Raw genomic sequence first — 16,966 nt, forward strand, 5'->3', positions numbered from 1 at the left:
TGGGGAAATAGTGGTACCATTGTTAGATGTGACAGAGAATGAAAGTGTGGTGGATCTATTAGTGGGAGAGAATAGTAGAAGTTTAGTTTTATTGGGGTTCAGAAGTAGGCATTGGTTGGTGAACCAGTTCTCAATAGTGTTAAATGTATTTTGGGTTAAGATTTGCAAGTCGGATGGGGAGGTGGCTGAGCAGATGAGAGTGGAATCATCTGCGTATTGAATGCAGGTGGCTTTAGGGATAGCAGTGTGGAGGTTGTTGATAAAAATAGAGAAGAGTAGTGGACCTAGTATGGACCCTTGAGGGACACCAAGTGTGAGAGGTAACTGGCTGGAGAGTTTGCCCTGCCATAGTACCGCCTGCTGTCTACCAGACAGGTAGGACTGGAACCACTGGATAGCAGGCTTGTTGAGGGAAATAGATTTTAGTGAAAGAATGAGAAGTTCATGGATGACCATGTCAAAGCCTTTTGATAGGTCAAGAAAGACGGCAGAGGTTAGCCTATTGTCATTCCTGTTTTGGTTTATGGCAGTAGTAAAGGAAAGGAGGGCTGAGGTGGTGCTGTGGCATGGCCTGAAACCATGCTGGGAGTTGGATAGTAAGTTATTCTGTGAAAGGTATTGCATTAGTTGCTTGTGTACACATTTCTCCATTATTTTGGCTAGTGGGGAAAGAATGGCAATGGGTCTATAGTTGGATATGTCTGAGGAGCTACCACCTTTATGGAGTGGAATGACATGAGATATTTTCCAGAGGGAGGAGATAGCATTTTCGGATAAGGTTCTGTTGATGAGGATAGATATGGGATATGCAATGGCATCTACAGGGAGGAGGTCAGCAGCGAGGGTGTTAGGTTTTAGTTTTTTTAGAAGTGTTTTGATAAAACTAGTGGATATTGGTTAGAAGCTAAATTCCGTGTGATTATTAGGTAGATTAAGCATGCGGTTTACATTAGAGGGGGTTAGTTGATTTGCCAGGGATTGGATTGTTTCAGTGAAAAAGTTATTAAAGGCGCTAGCTATGGTATCTGGGGAACTATGGGTGTAGTTAGCCGGGGTTGGGGTGATGGAGTGACCTGGACAAAGTAGTTGATGCCTGCCCAGAACTTTTGAGGGTTGTTGTGGTGTTTTTGTAGGAGATTTTGGTAGAAGCTTTTTTTATCCAGTAAAATAGATTTTTTTGTATCATTCCTGAGTTGACGATATTTTAGATGGTCAAGTGGGGCTTTGGTTGTTCTCCAGCTGGCCCAGCTGTTTCTAGTTTTGATTTTAGCTTTGGTATCTTTTGTGAGCCATGATGCTGTATTTGATCTAGTTTTTATTGTACGTGCTGGAGCATGGGACTCAAGGATACTTTGGAATTTAGTGTTAAAGTGATCTATGGCCTCCTCTAATGTTAGATTTTTAGTTTTGACCAGTCAACTGCTTTTAATTCATTTGGAATATAGCAGCATCAAAGTTTTTCTTGTTTCTAAATGTGTTATATTTGGGCTGGTGAGAGTTTCCTGCCTTATGTTTTATGATATAGGTTAGACAATGGTCGCTGAGATCATCCGGGAGAGTACCAGCTGTGTACAGTTGGAGTTGGTTATTAACTGGGATCCAGTCTACGATACTTTCCTTGTTAGTTGGTTTGTTTATCCTAGTGGGCAAGGTTATGGTCTGTTTAAACCCAGATAAGTTTATATGAGTGGGGGGGGGGGGTCGGAGAAGCAGGGGTGCCAGTCGGTGTTAAAATCACCAAGAACTATGGTTTCTTGGGGATAGGTAGTGGATAACCAGTAAAGGAGATCTTCTAGGGTATTTAAGTTGTTGCCTGGTAGAATGTATGCACAGACGATGTTCAGGTGTTTGTTTTGGTTAATCTGTAGCTTGGTTATAAGGAGTTCCGCATTATTGAATTGGGGAGGTTAAATGGTGTCTCTAATAACAGTTACAGTATTTTTGTAAAGGACTGCTATCCCACCTCCTTTCCTTGTAGCATGGTCTAACCATTGAATATTGTATCCTGGAGGTAGTATCTCATTGTCAGTAGTACTGGGTTTTAGCCAGGTTTCCGTAAGACACATAATGTCTGGGGGGTGGGTTGCTAGGAGGGCGTGTAGCTTGGGAATATTATTGTTAATACTTCTAATATTTAGGTGAAATGCTAGGAGGGAACTAGTTTGAGTATTCATGCGTAGCTTGACTGTGGGGGTTGTGGTAGGGGAGTGGATGTTATTGGGTTTGGGTGGGCCAGGGTTGGAATGAATGTCTCCATGTGTTATAAGGTTATAGTGACAACATATTCTGAGCTTTAGGAGTTTGTTTATAAGCTTTATATAGCCTTTGTCTTTAGGATTATGTTTTGTGGCTGTACAGGGGTGGTATTTTATAGAGGGTGGTATATTCAGTGTAATGGGGAAGGTAAAGTGTTTGGTGTTATGTGTGAAGTCATGGGTGACTGTTTGACCATTTGGGTAGTGAATACCATGGTCATGTGTTTGTTCGTAGGCAGTGAGATGGTAAAATAGAAAGAGTATAGGCATTTGGGTAATTAGTGTTTTTTTGCTTGTTTGCATTTTGATAGGGGGCGGGCCAAATTTGATGGCTGACTGTGCTAACGGGGTGTGGAAGAATGAGAAAGAAGGAAATGGATTAAGGGGGCAGGGTTGCTCAATGATGTGTGAGGTGCTGATTGGTACTTAGCAGGAGGGGAGTGGCAAGGGAGTGGCAAAGTCTGGTTTAAATTTAGCACTAGTGGGGGCGGGTGGAATTTGGGAGCAGGAAGGGGAGCGGAGCGAGCCGAGCGCAGTGAGAGCGAGCAGAGTGGGTCTAACACTGACTTTGAGAGTTACCTTGGGCTTTTGGTTTGGTTTGTATGATTGTATGTAAGTAATGTTTTTGGCTGTACTTTAATTTGTTTTATTCTTTTTTTTAATTTTACACCAATTTTCAGGCTAATTTTAATTGGATCTTAGGGGTAAACTAGCAAATGTAGTCAATAAGGAGAGAGCGAAATTACTTTACCGAATTAAGAAGTAAATGCTTGGGACTGGAACACTGTGTGCGTTTAAGGCTGATTCAAAGCAGTATAGCCCAGTCTAGTGGCAAATGGCTAGATCCCTTCACTGTTGTTGTGCATACACCATTAAGCCTCAACAGTTTACAAAATCAAAATTGTAGTTCACCTATTACAATTGAAAAGCTGGAGGGAGTCAGGTTCTTGCTTCCCAGAGGTTTTACTTAGTTAAGATAGCCAGCTTCAGTGGAGAATGTAGAAATTGCTTTATGCAGTGAATCCCAGGTTGGGGGGGGGGTCACTCAGGAAAGAAACCCGTGCAAACTATTACAATTGAGAAGCTGGAGGGAGTCAGGTTCTTGCTTCCCAGAGGTTTTACTTAGTTAAGATAGTTAGCTTCAGTGTGAGAAGGTAGAAATTGCTTTATGCAGTGAATCCCAGGTGGGGAGGGGGTCACTCAGGAAAGAAACCCGTGCAAACTATTACAATTGAAAAGCTGGAGGGAGTCAGGTTCTTGCTTCCCAGAGGTTTTACTTATTTAAGATAGCCAGCTTCAGTGGAGAAGGTAGAAATTACTTTATGCAGTGAATCTCAGGTGGGGGGGCTCAGTCAGGAAAGAAACACGTGAAAAATATTACAATTGAAAAGTTGGAGGGAGTCAGGTTCTTGCTTTCCAGTGGTTTTACTTAGTTAAGATAGCCAGCTTCAGGGGAGAAGGCAGAAATTGCTTTATGCAGGGAATCCCAGGTGGGAGGGGGGGGGTCACTCAGGAAAGAAACCCGTGCAAACTATTACAACTGAAAAGCTGGAGGGAGTCAGGTTCTTGCTTCCCAAAGGTTTTACTTAGTTAAGATAGCCAGCTTCAGTGGAGACGGTAGAAATTGCTTTATGTAGTGAATCCCAGGTGGGGGGGGGGGATTACTCAGGAAAGAAACCCGTGCAAACTATTACAACTGAGAAGCTGGAGGGAGTCAGGTTCTTGCTTCCCAGAGGTTTTACTTAGTTAAGATAGTTAGCTTCAGTGTGAGAAGGTAGAAATTACTTTATGCAGTGAATCCCAGGTTGGGGGGGGAGTCACTCAGGAAAGAAACCGGTGCAAACTATTACAATTGAAAAGCTGGAGGGAGTCAGGTTCTTGCTTCCCAGAGGTTTTACTTAGTTAAGATAGCCAGCTTCAGTGGAGAAGGCAGAAATTGCTTTATGCAGTGAATCTCAGGTGGGGGGGCTCAGTCAGGAAAGAAACCCGTGCAAACTATTACAATTGAAAAGCTGGAGGGAGTCAGGTTTTTGCTTCCCAAAGGTTTTACTTAGTTAAGATAGCCAGCTTCAGTGGAGAAGGTAGAAATTACTTTATGCAGTGAATCTCAGGTGGGGGGGCTCAGTCAGGAAAGAAACCCGTGCAAACTATTACAATTGAAAAGCTGGAAGGAGTCAGGTTCTTGCTTCCCAGAGGTTTTACTTAGTTAAGATAGCAAGCTTCAGTGGAGAAGGTAGAAATTGCTTTATGCAGTGAATCCTAGGCTGGGGTGGGGGGTCAATCAGGAAAGAAACCCATGCAAAATGCTGTGCAGGCACAATGAACAGAGGGGTAGGGAAGGTACAACAGCTACAGGATGAAATTATATAGAATATATATATATATATATATATATATATATATGTGTGTGTGTGTGTGTGTGTGTGTATATGTATATATATATATATATATATATATATATATATATATATATATATATATATGTCTTTCGGCTTTTCCCTGTTAGGGGTCGCCACAGCGGAACTCCGGTCCGCTAATGATTGGTAGTGGATTTTTACGTACCGGGTTACCAGCCCTGATGCACAACCTTCAACAAAGGCACATGTATATACATATATATATATATATATATATATATATATATATATATATATATATATATACATAGGTCTACTTTGACCCATCAAAAGTACACTTAAGCGATACTTACTTTCGCGAAAGTGCATTTAGCTGAAAATGCACGTTCCACAAACTACACTACACCGACGAATTAAAGAAAAACATGCTAAACTCACTAATGCAGGGGAGCAAGCCCCCTCTGTACCCCCTTACTCCTGCTACTAATATATATACTAACTCCGAGATCGCGCTACGGTGAGGAAAAGGGAATATTCCCTTCTCACTGTACCACAATCTACAATATCAACCTCCCCTCCCATACCACTAAAAACAGTGTACCTATACCACTGTACTAGGAAGTCTGTTCGGTGTAGTATAGTTTCACGAAAGTGCATTTTTAGATATATGCACTTTTGCAAAACTGGACACGCAAAACTAAGTTTCTCTAAAGTGCAATTTTGTTGGGTTAAAGTAGACTTAGACATATATATATATATATATATATATATATATATATATATATATATATATATATATATATATATATATATATACTCTCTACCAAAAAGGTGCACGTTAATATGACCAACTGTGGTATTCCAGCAGTGCGCGGATTACAAATCATAACACAACTACTTTCCAGCACTTGCATTCATATGGCGTGCCCAACATGAATATAAATCCAACTTTTCTTGTAGTATCTCGACAATACTTCGCTCGACTTGCAAAAAAACACACATTTTCAGATGGAAAACCTTTTATTCCTCCACACAGATAGTAACTCAGACTGCTCGGATCGACTCAGCCACTTCTCAAAGATACAAACAAACCAGTTTCATCCAATAGGCATCATCAGTCTTCCGTGTACCCAGATTCATTTGCAGAATTCACAAGTTTTTAGGAGATTACTAGGCTAATGACCCCTGGGGGGGGGTTAAGCCTAGCCATGCTCTACAAATGTATCTGGCAAGTTTTTATACCCTATGGTTATTTTAAGGGTGTGTGAAGGTTTGAGCATAGGTGGTCAAACAATTACAGGCTGCCTCTGTATAATAGAGACATAGGTGCCACACCAAGGTGAATTTCTGATTTCCCATCCACTGGTCCATACTATGCTTGAATTGGGTTAAGAATGAAGTCTGCTTCATATTTGTGGGAAGCCTGTTCCAGAAAAGGGGTAGTCTCTGAAACAAATACTTGTCCTTCCAACATGTTCTTTTTATGTTGAAGTTGATGTTTAGGCCTTAACATGTGGTAATTCTGATACTATGTGTTTTGCATGTGCAACAGGTCCATCAGAGAAGGATTAGAAGATGCTTTCTAGGCTTCACATAGATCACCTCCCAGTAGTCTGTAGGAGACTGAGTGCTGGTATAGGGCTTTGAGGCAGTCTGCATAGGACATGTTTATGCCCTGTATTCTTTTTCTGGGGAACCACTGCGAATTCTCTTGTTGTTGCATATGCCTGGTCAGGTACACACTGAAGGGGGCTTTGTACTCAGACTGTCCTATGAATGCCAAGAAAAATTGAATGATTACATCTTTGGACCTAGATGTCATATGCTTGCGTAAAAGGTGCACATCACTGAATTATTTCTTTACTACCATAAACAAATGTGGTCAAAGGACAGGTTTCTGTCTACATGCCTTCCCAAATCTCTCATCAAGGTGGACATCTCTTAGGGGTGTGTTATCAGTGTATTAGTTTCCAGGGGTAGCCATCGTTCCAAGGGATACTATTATGCATTCTTTAGTACTGAGTTTTAGACCATTGTTCTAGCACCAGTTAGTCTGTCTCATGCCTTCTTGGAAGGTATTTTTGTTTGTGTGTGTGTGTGTGTGTGTGTGTGTGTGTGTGTGTGTGTGTGTGTGTGTGTGTGTGTGTGTGTGTGTGTGTGTGTCTGTGTGTGTGTATGTGTACGTCTGTGTGTATATGTATATATATATATATATATATATATATATATATATATATATATATATAGGACTTTTGATCGAAAGATCAAAAGTCCGAATCCAAAACAACCAAACACACTTTAACGAAAGAGCTTTCATCGAAAAAGTATTTTTGTTAAAGTATGTTGAAAAAAACCCACAAAATCTACTTGAGTGGGGCTGCACCCCCCCCACCCCACTTTAATATTCTCACTCCGAGGTTGCACTACAGTAGCAAAAAGGGAATTTTCCCTTACCACACCGTAGTGCGACTGGAACAACAAGCATACTTACGCAAAAGTGCTGCCTCGGTGAAAAGCACTTTCGCGCAATTATGCTCACCAATTTGGGATTCGGTGAAAGAGGCAGTCGAGCATCTGTACGGATCCCATATATATATATATATATATATATATATATATATATATATATATATATATATATATATGTGTGTGTGTGTGTATGTATATAATATAATATATTTTCATAAAATGCAGAATAGTAGGTAGTGGAAGTAGCCACACTATGCAGAAAGTCGATCACATGGCAGGGTGTTTCTTTATACTTAGGTGCGTGCTGAATGCAAATCATTTTAGAGATGATGAAGAATACAATTTTTTACTGAAGAAGAAAAAAAACTCCCTCGTGAGAATGTGGACCAAGATGCATTTTTCTTATAGTTTATATTTCTATTTATATCCTGGTTTGTCTTACTGATGTCAGAGAAATGTACTTTTGTTTTAGGATTTTTAATTCAAATGCAACTAAGAAATGAAAAAAAAATAGAAAATTTCCCTCATAAGTTGCTAAGCTTTTTATATTTTCTATATCTTCCATTCTAGTGTTTGCTTGCTGGCTAGCTACTGCAAAAATCTGGAATGTGTGAAGCTTAGTTTCTGCAAGGAAATATCCCAGGATGCAGTCAAAAAACTCTGCAAGAGTTGCATAAAGTAAGTATTTTTGTTCTGTTTGAGTTTAGTCAGACCTCTACAGCTCAGTGGGTGTTTCAACTTTGTGTACCAGAGAAAAACCCTTGTACACTATAAAATGGCAGATTACTTTAATAACAGTAATTAACATCAGTCTGGCGTAATATGCTTGTCATAGTTAATCAGTTTTGTTGCTATTATTGCAGTGTAATTAACATAATTTTGTATGTTTGAAGGAAAAAAAAAAAAAAATAGATATATATATATATATATATATATATATATATATATATATATATATATATATATGTATATTTGGAAAATTCCTACTGTATTAATCCAAGAAACGGATAGCTTGCACGTTTCCTACGGTGCATTACATTCCACCTCCCTCAACACATGCCAGGGAAAATTGTTATAATTTTCTGTGTGTCCACAAAACAAATGCAGTTATGGTTAGCAAAATCATACAATGCCAACTCACTTGTATAATGCTAAATAGCTGATTCACTGTTTCATGCCTGGATAGAATCTGTGTTGGTCCTCCAGCATTTGAGATTTGACTCTTAGCTAGGTTCTGCCCTGCAGTACTCTGTTATACACTTTTTGGAAGTTGAAGAGTATGATTGCCCTACAGCTGAAACATGCCCTCTACTCATCTTTATTTTTTATTCATTTTATATTGACTCCTGTTTTAAATTATTTGCAAATGAAGAAATCAGCTACTCAGCAATGTCTTTTGGCTTCTCCCATTAGGGGTCACCACAGCGGATCACCAGTCTGCATACTGATTGACAGTGACGTTTTTACAGTGCCGAGTTGCCAGCCTGGCACCCAACCTTCACAGAAGGCACACCCATACACACACGCACCTACCTGCATGTCTTTAAAACTCATTCAACCACAGGGAGGATATGCAGACTTCACACAGAAAGCACTCCAGCCAAGAATCGAACCAGAGACCTTTTTCTGTGAGGCAACAATGATAACAGCTGCACCACTGATACCAAATGTGTTATTTACCACCACCCCATTCTTAGAGCTAGGGGTGAATTCATTTTGTAAGTGCTGTTTAGAATTGACATCTAAGCAGTAGCAACACACTGTAATATCTCATATTTGATGAATACTGAATGTAAAGCCTGCCATATTAAGACTTGCAAATACCACAATATTTCATTATTGTCTTCACAGGTCACTTAGTTGCACTGCCAAGCATCCAGCAATAATCAACATGAAGATAACTTGTTTTAGAAAAAAATATATTTTTGAGATAAATTCCATTTTTTCACTCTTAACAATAGCGTGTTTATTTTCAGAATAATGGGATATAATTAAATCAGAAAACTACCAGGATTTTAAAATGAATAATTTCAAATAATATAAATGTTAGGCTTTATCATGGAGGTAGAAGATTGTAAACAGAATTGAAGGCACTGGTCTCAACAAGAGTGCATGATGTATTAGGCAGCCATTGATTTTGATTCTAATATTGAAGAAGAGGCCTAAAAGCTTGAATCACCAGTCATTTGGAGTCCAGTGGCAATGACATTGGGCCAGATTCACGAAGGTTTGCACGGAGTCTAAGAGTAGTGTAAGACGTCAGACAGGCAATATGTCTGCCGAGCGATTCAGCAATAGCCGGCAGGGGCGTGCATGAGAGCTCCTAAAACTACTCTTGCATGGACCGTGTTATGTTATGCAAATTACCTCATTTGCTGCTGAAATTAATGCAAATGAGGTAGATTTGTGATCCAGGAACCACTAACCTGTCCGTGGAAGAGCAGTGTTATTTGCAGAAATGTACTCCGTTGGTAACGGAGTACCGTTCTGTAAATAGCTTAACGGAGCTATGACAGCTCCAAATAAAGGATGCATCCAGTTGAGAAAGCATGCCAATGGCCAAATATAAGGCCATTGGCATTTTTATAGGTTGAAAATTAATACAAATTAATTTTTATTTTTTTCCCCAGTCTCTGATGTTTAAGCATAGTGCAGTGCCGCGCAAATGTGTGGTGCTTTAAAAACCAGAAAATAATTAAAAAATAGCCAAAACTAGGCATGTTTAATAAAAAGATTATTCTGCCATGCAAGTGAATGGCAGGCTGAAGACAACATGGCTACTGAGTAGTGGTTGCTAAGGGGGGAAGCCCAGTTTGAGAGATGTAACCAAGCATTAGTAGGCAATCCTATGCAAATGAGGATAAGGATAGTGAGTCCCAATTTTTCCTGTTATGTGAGCCATGTCCCAAGAGTGTAAGTGTAGGAATAGAGGAGTAGTAGAGTAGAAGATAGATGACATCATGAGGGGGTATGTCTGAAAGACTGTAAGCTTATTGGAGCAGAGTGGCTTGTGTTTGCCATGAGTTGCTCAGAATTGCAAGAGGCGTGTCTACAGCTGTCCTAGCTGAAACCAAGAAACCGAAGGTGTACGCCGTGGCTATATCTGAAATTTCTTGCAAACGTGCTAATACCATGTGCACGCGTGTACACGCCTGTAAGCCTGTGTGCACGCATGTGCACCCGTCTAAGCCTGTGTAAGCCTGTGTGCACGCATGTGCGCTTGTGTGCACGTGTTTGCGCTTGTTTGCGCAGCGCTGCCCCTTGTGGAAACAGAAAGGGAAAAGGAAGGAAAAGAAGTAGTAGGAAGTTAACCAAGGAGATCCAGCAGAGCTGCCAGGTGAAATAAATCAGAATCATCCAATTACAGAGGCAGTACACTAGCCCAGCCCAGCCCTTAAAACTCTGCAAACAACATTCCACCATGTTTTTCTTAAGAACACTGCAGTATACAAAGAGTGAAAACTTAAAAACTTAAGTCAGACAAAAAAATGTTAGGGGCTGCCATTGCTATCATAACCCAACATGTGCAAGATGCTGAGGGTGGTGCCATTGTGAATGCTGCTGAGCAACCCACAGTGAGGAGACGGAGAAGAGTGTACAGACCCAAGGTAACCTACCAGGGGCTACATGAGCTGGAGATAGTGGAGCGCTATAGAGTGGACAGAGACCTCCTGCAGCAAATTGTTGAGCTGTGCAGACCATGCCTCACACACAGAACCAATAGAGGGGAACCCAACTCAGTGGAAACCAAGGTATGTGTTGGCCTAAGAATACTAGCAACAGGTACCTTCCAGAGACCAACTGGTGATATGATGGGGATTTCACAGGCATCAGCATCCAGGGTACTGCACCAGTTCCTGAATGCCATGTCAGCACATGTCGGTGATCATGTATATCTCCCCAATTCCCTTGAGGCATTGGCCAGCAATATGCGTCTTTTCCAGCAAATAGCGGAATACCCTGAGGTAGTGGGTGCAATAGACTGCACACACATACACATCAAAGCACCAGCCGGTGAGCCGTGTAGGGCCTACATCAACCACAAGGGCTTCACCTCCATCAACTGCCAGGTCATGTGTGATGCCCAGGGCATAATACTAAATGTGTGTGCTGGCTGCCGTGGAAGCTACCACGATTCCCATATCTGGCATCTGATGCAGCTGTACCAGAGATTTGGCAATGGGGACATCCCTGACGGTCACCTAGTGGGGGATGCTGGATACGCACTGGAGCCGTGGCTGATGACACCCATCAAAAATGCACACACACCTGAACAAGAACTCCATAATGAGGCACATGCACAAACAAGAATCATAATAGAGCGTGTGTTTGGGATGCTCAAGTCACGGTTTCGGTGCCTGGACACATCTGGTGGAGCCTTGCAGTACTCACCAACTACATGTACCCAAATTGTCATGGTATGTGCCATGCTACACAATATGATCCTTCAAAAACAGCTGCAGCAGGAACAGCATGGGGGAGGGCCAAACAGCCCCCCACCATTGCCAAGGCCATCACAGGCAGAGCGTGGAGGAGGAACAACCTGAGCCTGCCCCAGTAGGCAGAAGGAGGCATGCCCAGTATCCCTTGGCCTTGGCAAAGAGGCAACGCATAGCACATACACTGGCTCAGTAGGAACCCTGGAAATGATACCTCTCTCTGACTCGCACATAAAATAAAAGGGATGTCTAACTTGACACTACCAGTTTTCAAACATGTATAGGGAGTGTACTATGTGCATCTGACATAGGCAGCCCTGCAGCACCACCCGAGGCATGATTGCCATGTTTTAAGCAATATAAAGCAGTGCTAAGCAGCTTTTACCACTATTTAGCATATGTAAACAAAATTGCCCACGCTAACTAGCACAACGTCGGGCAACGTAGAGCAATGTTGGGCAAGGCCGGGCAAAGTCGGGCAAAGTTGAGCAAAGTCAGGTAAACATGCTCATATTTGCTTTACTGTTCCTTAAGCAGTCTGGTCTGCCCAGCATGAAAATAAAAAGCAGTGACAGGGCTCGAACCCAGGATACTGTGCACTATAGTCACAGTACTGAACCACTAAGCCATGACAGCATTTCACTGGCACAGACACAGCAGGACAATTGTACACTAATGCAAACACAAAGACATGCTGTATCATGCCCCTAAAGAGGCATATGGGTAACCTACCCCACAGACCTATGCAGACAGAGAACAGCAGGCCAGGCGGTGTGATGTGGGTTGGGTAGGCTATGAAGTCGCAATCTAATATACGTGACATTGGACGCTAAGATCTATAGTACAGTAGTATGCCTCAAGCCAGTGCAATAGGCAACAGTACAGACTGAAATGGTGTACCTTACATAGCAGTGCAGGCCTAGCAAATGTGTATAAGTGTCAGGTGAACCCCTCATCCTATGTACACCCACAGTAACAATCAGGTGTGCCCCCGGGTAAAAATGTACAAAGAATAGCTGTCCCCCCTGTATGTAGAAATGTTAAGTCTATGCAAAGTGTCTCATGGAAGCCCTGCAGGCACAGCATGATCCCTGTTGATTTATGACACAAAAGTGAGCCCTGCAGTAAAAATACAACTTGATTTTCCACACACATATAGTATAAATGTCTATACCGGGCATGCTCACACACTTCAACAAATATAGTGGATGTCAGTCAGGAACATACTGAAAGGTCATACTGGGCATGCTCACACACAAATAAACAAAGCAAATGTCAGGCAACAACATACTGAAAGGTCATACTGGGCATGCTCACACACTTAGGCCATGTCTGAGTACAGCAGTGGGCCACACATATCTGGCAGTTGCATATTTTACCCCAGGAACCTGTCACTATTCACCAATCCTGCCTTGTACACACAGTTATATGAAAACAGACACATATAATATATTGGGACCCTGTCATAATCAAACTATGTACCACAAGTACTTAAGTTGTTCACAGAAAGTGAAAAAGCAAAGAAGATCAATAAACCCGCAATCAGTATCATCAATAAACAATGTGCACTCCAAACATTATCCAATCCATGTTCTTGCAAAATAATCTGTGAAGGAGTCCATAGAGGACCATGATGCTTCCTTCCGCTATGTCATAAATAGCAATGTACACTCATATATGGCCTGAGTCAGTGCAAACTGTAAATGACTGACATTGCCAACATCCTGTTAGACAGGCTCATACATACATACCCCCCTCTCACTGACAAAAGGCTCCATCATCATACCTGGAGATTGTGAAAGCACAGATATCACATATAGAATGGGTAAACAGCTCCTTCCAAACCTGAAAACATGGCGTCTATGGGATTACATTGTTTCCCTAGCTGTGTCATAAGTGAACTCCAGAACAAACAGACCCTGCACCTGAACAGTCTGTTGAGCCTCACCTTCTGTACAGGATATGAAACTGTTGAATGGGTTACAGCAACGTTTGGCACACTCCACAAGTGTTCATGCACAACAGACCATGGGAACTATTGTCTTATAAGCCTATTAAGCCTTATCTGCAAAGCCATATTGTCCATCATGATGGACCTCATAAACAGAGGTATTGGGAGCCTACAAACACCCAACCCTAGCCGTATTGGTTTGTTCAGGGGCAGATCATGGTTCCCAAACCTGCTACACTGTTTTCAAAGCAGTCACCCAGGACATACAGCAATGAAATGAGCTACACATGTCCCACATAGACCTTGTAAAGCCCATTGCAAACATCCCAGACACATGTCATATCCACAATATCAACAACCCGTGCATAAATATGTATGTCATCTGATGGATTGCCAAATGGGGCACAGATAGATCCCACAAGGTAAGAAATGTGGTCACCTGTTCAAGCTGGTAACTGCTGTCCCCCATGGCTCAGTCATGAGACCTCACCTGTCTGGTGTATGCTCTTCAGATATACAGTCAAACACATGAGGGCTATGTTTAGCAAAGGTTGTGGCTGACTGCACAAATGTTGTCATACCCGATGTTTGGGCCAACAGAGACATCCTTATAAAGGTTCACAGTCAGACAGATGTGGTGACAGGATTATGGCCCCGAGCTACAATCATACAAATACCACATAGGTGCCAACACCATAAATATGGAGTTGATATGGACACATGTGGATAGTCATTTCCACTTCCAGAAACACATTCACAAAGTGGTTAGAAATACATGCTATGTGTTCCCACAAACCACCAAAGTCTTTGCATGTAGGTCAAAGGAGGTTCCCTGTGCCCATCAGTCATCAGACCTGTATGAGAGTACCACATCAGAGTTGCAATGCATCTGACTAGGCACCTTCAGCAGCTGGAAAGAGCACTGAAGTACCTCAACAAGAGGATTACTGGCCTCATACAGTTGCCCCATGCAACATGACTGAATTTAACTGTCTACTCATGAGATCTCCACCCAACAGGCAGGTCCATGTCCAATGCAGAGCTGATGTACATGCGCTATCTGTAGTAAACCCAAGCTCACTGTACCAAATGCTCTAGGGATATCATCATCACAACAGTAAATAGAGCATGTTGGAGGGATACAGTACTATCTCACAGACTTCCCTTGCTTTGGAACAGGCTCCCAACCAACAGTAGGCCGAGTCCCTCACCGACACTCTTCCAGAGGAGCCTTGATGAGTGTATGTGAAACTGAAGTGTCACACCAGGCAGCACTTCATCAGCTCTACTACACAGAGGCCTAGGGATCTAACACCATGGGTGGTGATAGCTGCACACTCTGGCCATACTAATATATGCCTTCAGGCAGATAGCCTATTACCTACCTATGTACCTATATATATGTAGGGGGAACACCGTATAATAAGGCAAAGTTGGATGTGCACAGATGTGTGTAAGAGGGTGACCATCAATGCCCCTTCTGCTATGTACCTCACAAGACATCTACAACAACTGGAAAGCCTGCAGAAATACCTCACAAGGAGCATCGGTGGCCTGACATACATGCCATACACAGACCGTCTATAAATGCTCCAGCTGTACTGTCTTGCATATTGCCTACTCAGAGGTGATCTCTGCATAACATACAAAGCTATGTCAAACACAGAGCTATTGGACATGCCCCACGTAAAACACTCACAATCCCTCTGATCCTTGGACCCAAAACCCAGAGTAAAATACAGAAGGAAGGGGTGCATCCATTTACCTTATGGATACACACACCTCCAGGTCAGTGGCACAGCATGAGGCCCCAGAGACCATGCAAGTGCAAGTCACATTAGGCAAAGCTGCTTATCACATTGTAGGCTGCTACAGATCACCTACCATGTCTCAGGAACCTCACTCAGTATTCCTGAGAACAGTGGAAAATATAAAGGTCCTACCAAACAGCATTATATGAGGGGATTACAACTACCCAAACACTGACCAAGATAATTACTGGTGTACAATGTCCATTGCCCAATGCTTCCTAGAGTGTAAACACTCAAATGCCCTGGAACAGTTGGCCACCATGGCTACTAGAGGTGACAATGTACTGGACTGGAGCATCACCAACATGGGGTACCAGTGTTCCGCAACAGAGATAAACCCCGTGCTGGTAATACAGATCATAAAGTAATCATAGTGGACATTCACATCCCCCCCCCCCCCCAGTCAAGTAAAACACTCTAAAGACATTGCAAAAGCAAAATGCACACTTCTCAGGACCAAAGTGTAAAGTACCAAAGCCCCCTTGCTATAGGATAATGCTATACAATCCGCAGCATCATTTACAAGTGCATTCTATGAGCATCTACAGGGATGCATGGATCGAGACATACCAAATAAAACCAAGATGCACACCTCCAAAAGGAAGACACCAAGCCAGTGGTTGTTGCCCATAAATAAGCTATACAACAGAAGGAGGAAACTAACACATGATAGGGTAAACCCCACAGAAGGAAAGGCATCACTGATCAGTATTAGGAAGACACAATGATTGCTCATAAAGTAATGCAAGGCCTGTTTCTAAAGACAAAATACCAAGGAATGTAAGAATCACCACCACAAATCCTTTGTTAGCTATACCAAACATGTAGGTGGCAACTCACAAATATGCTTTCAGCCACTGCAAAGTGACAAAACATACACTGGACCAATTGACATTGGCCACATCCTGGTGGACAAGTGCAGTGAAACCCCCCATCACCCCCCAAAAGGGTCTGTGTCCATCCCAGAAGAATCCACAGCCCCAGACATCATGGACATGCAGGTAGAAACAGCACTCTCCAAAGCTATGAACACAGCATCAATGGGTCTGGATGGTGTGCCAGGCTGCATCTTACACCAGCCCCCAAAGGAACTACATCCTCACCTACATTCACTGTCCAGACTCAACCGTACCACAGGCTATGTATCCAAAGAATGGTATACAGCAACAGCCATCCAGCTCCACAAAGGTGTTGCCACAACAGAACCTGGAAACTATTGCCCTATAGGCCTACACAGCCTGGTCTGCAAAGCTATGGAGCAGAATATCATGGAACCCATAAACAGAGACATTGGGAAACAACAGACAACAGACACTGGACTCTACCCAACTTGGCTTAGTTAAAGGCAGTTCCTGCCCCCTAAACCTAGTTCACGTCCTTGAAACAGTTACCAAGGACATAGATGGAGGTGAACGTAGGCCATACAGCCCACCTGGACCTCACTAAGGCCTTTGACACCATTCCCCACTCTGGCATCATGGACAAGCTTACCAACCTGAACATTAACACCTATGTCACAGGATGGGTGGCCAACTGTCTCACAGATCGAACACACATGTTCAGAGTTTCATGTGCCATGTCCAACTGTAAGCCACTCACAAATGGCATCCCACAGGTCCTGGTCCTGGGTCCCGACCTGTTCAGTAGATACTGCTCAGAGGTACAGGCAAACATGGGAGGAGTA

The 16,966-nt window shown here is 42.5% G+C and overlaps 1 protein-coding gene across 1 annotated transcript in view; it reads left to right on the forward strand.

Moving 5' to 3' along the window:
• The window catches only part of LOC122811693 (F-box/LRR-repeat protein 2-like), a 1,608,203-nt gene that overhangs the window by 1,573,513 nt on the left and 17,724 nt on the right, over positions 1–16,966 (forward strand). The window contains exon 9 of the mRNA XM_044083707.1: positions 7,652–7,759. Coding sequence (XP_043939642.1) covers positions 7,652–7,759 — 108 coding nt within the window. The remainder of the gene's footprint in view (positions 1–7,651; positions 7,760–16,966) is intronic.

The sequence above is a fragment of the Protopterus annectens genome, chromosome 9.part0 (assembly GCF_019279795.1).
Source record: "Protopterus annectens isolate FY-2018-M chromosome 9.part0, PAN1.0, whole genome shotgun sequence".
Classification (NCBI taxonomy): Eukaryota; Metazoa; Chordata; order Ceratodontiformes; family Protopteridae; genus Protopterus; species Protopterus annectens.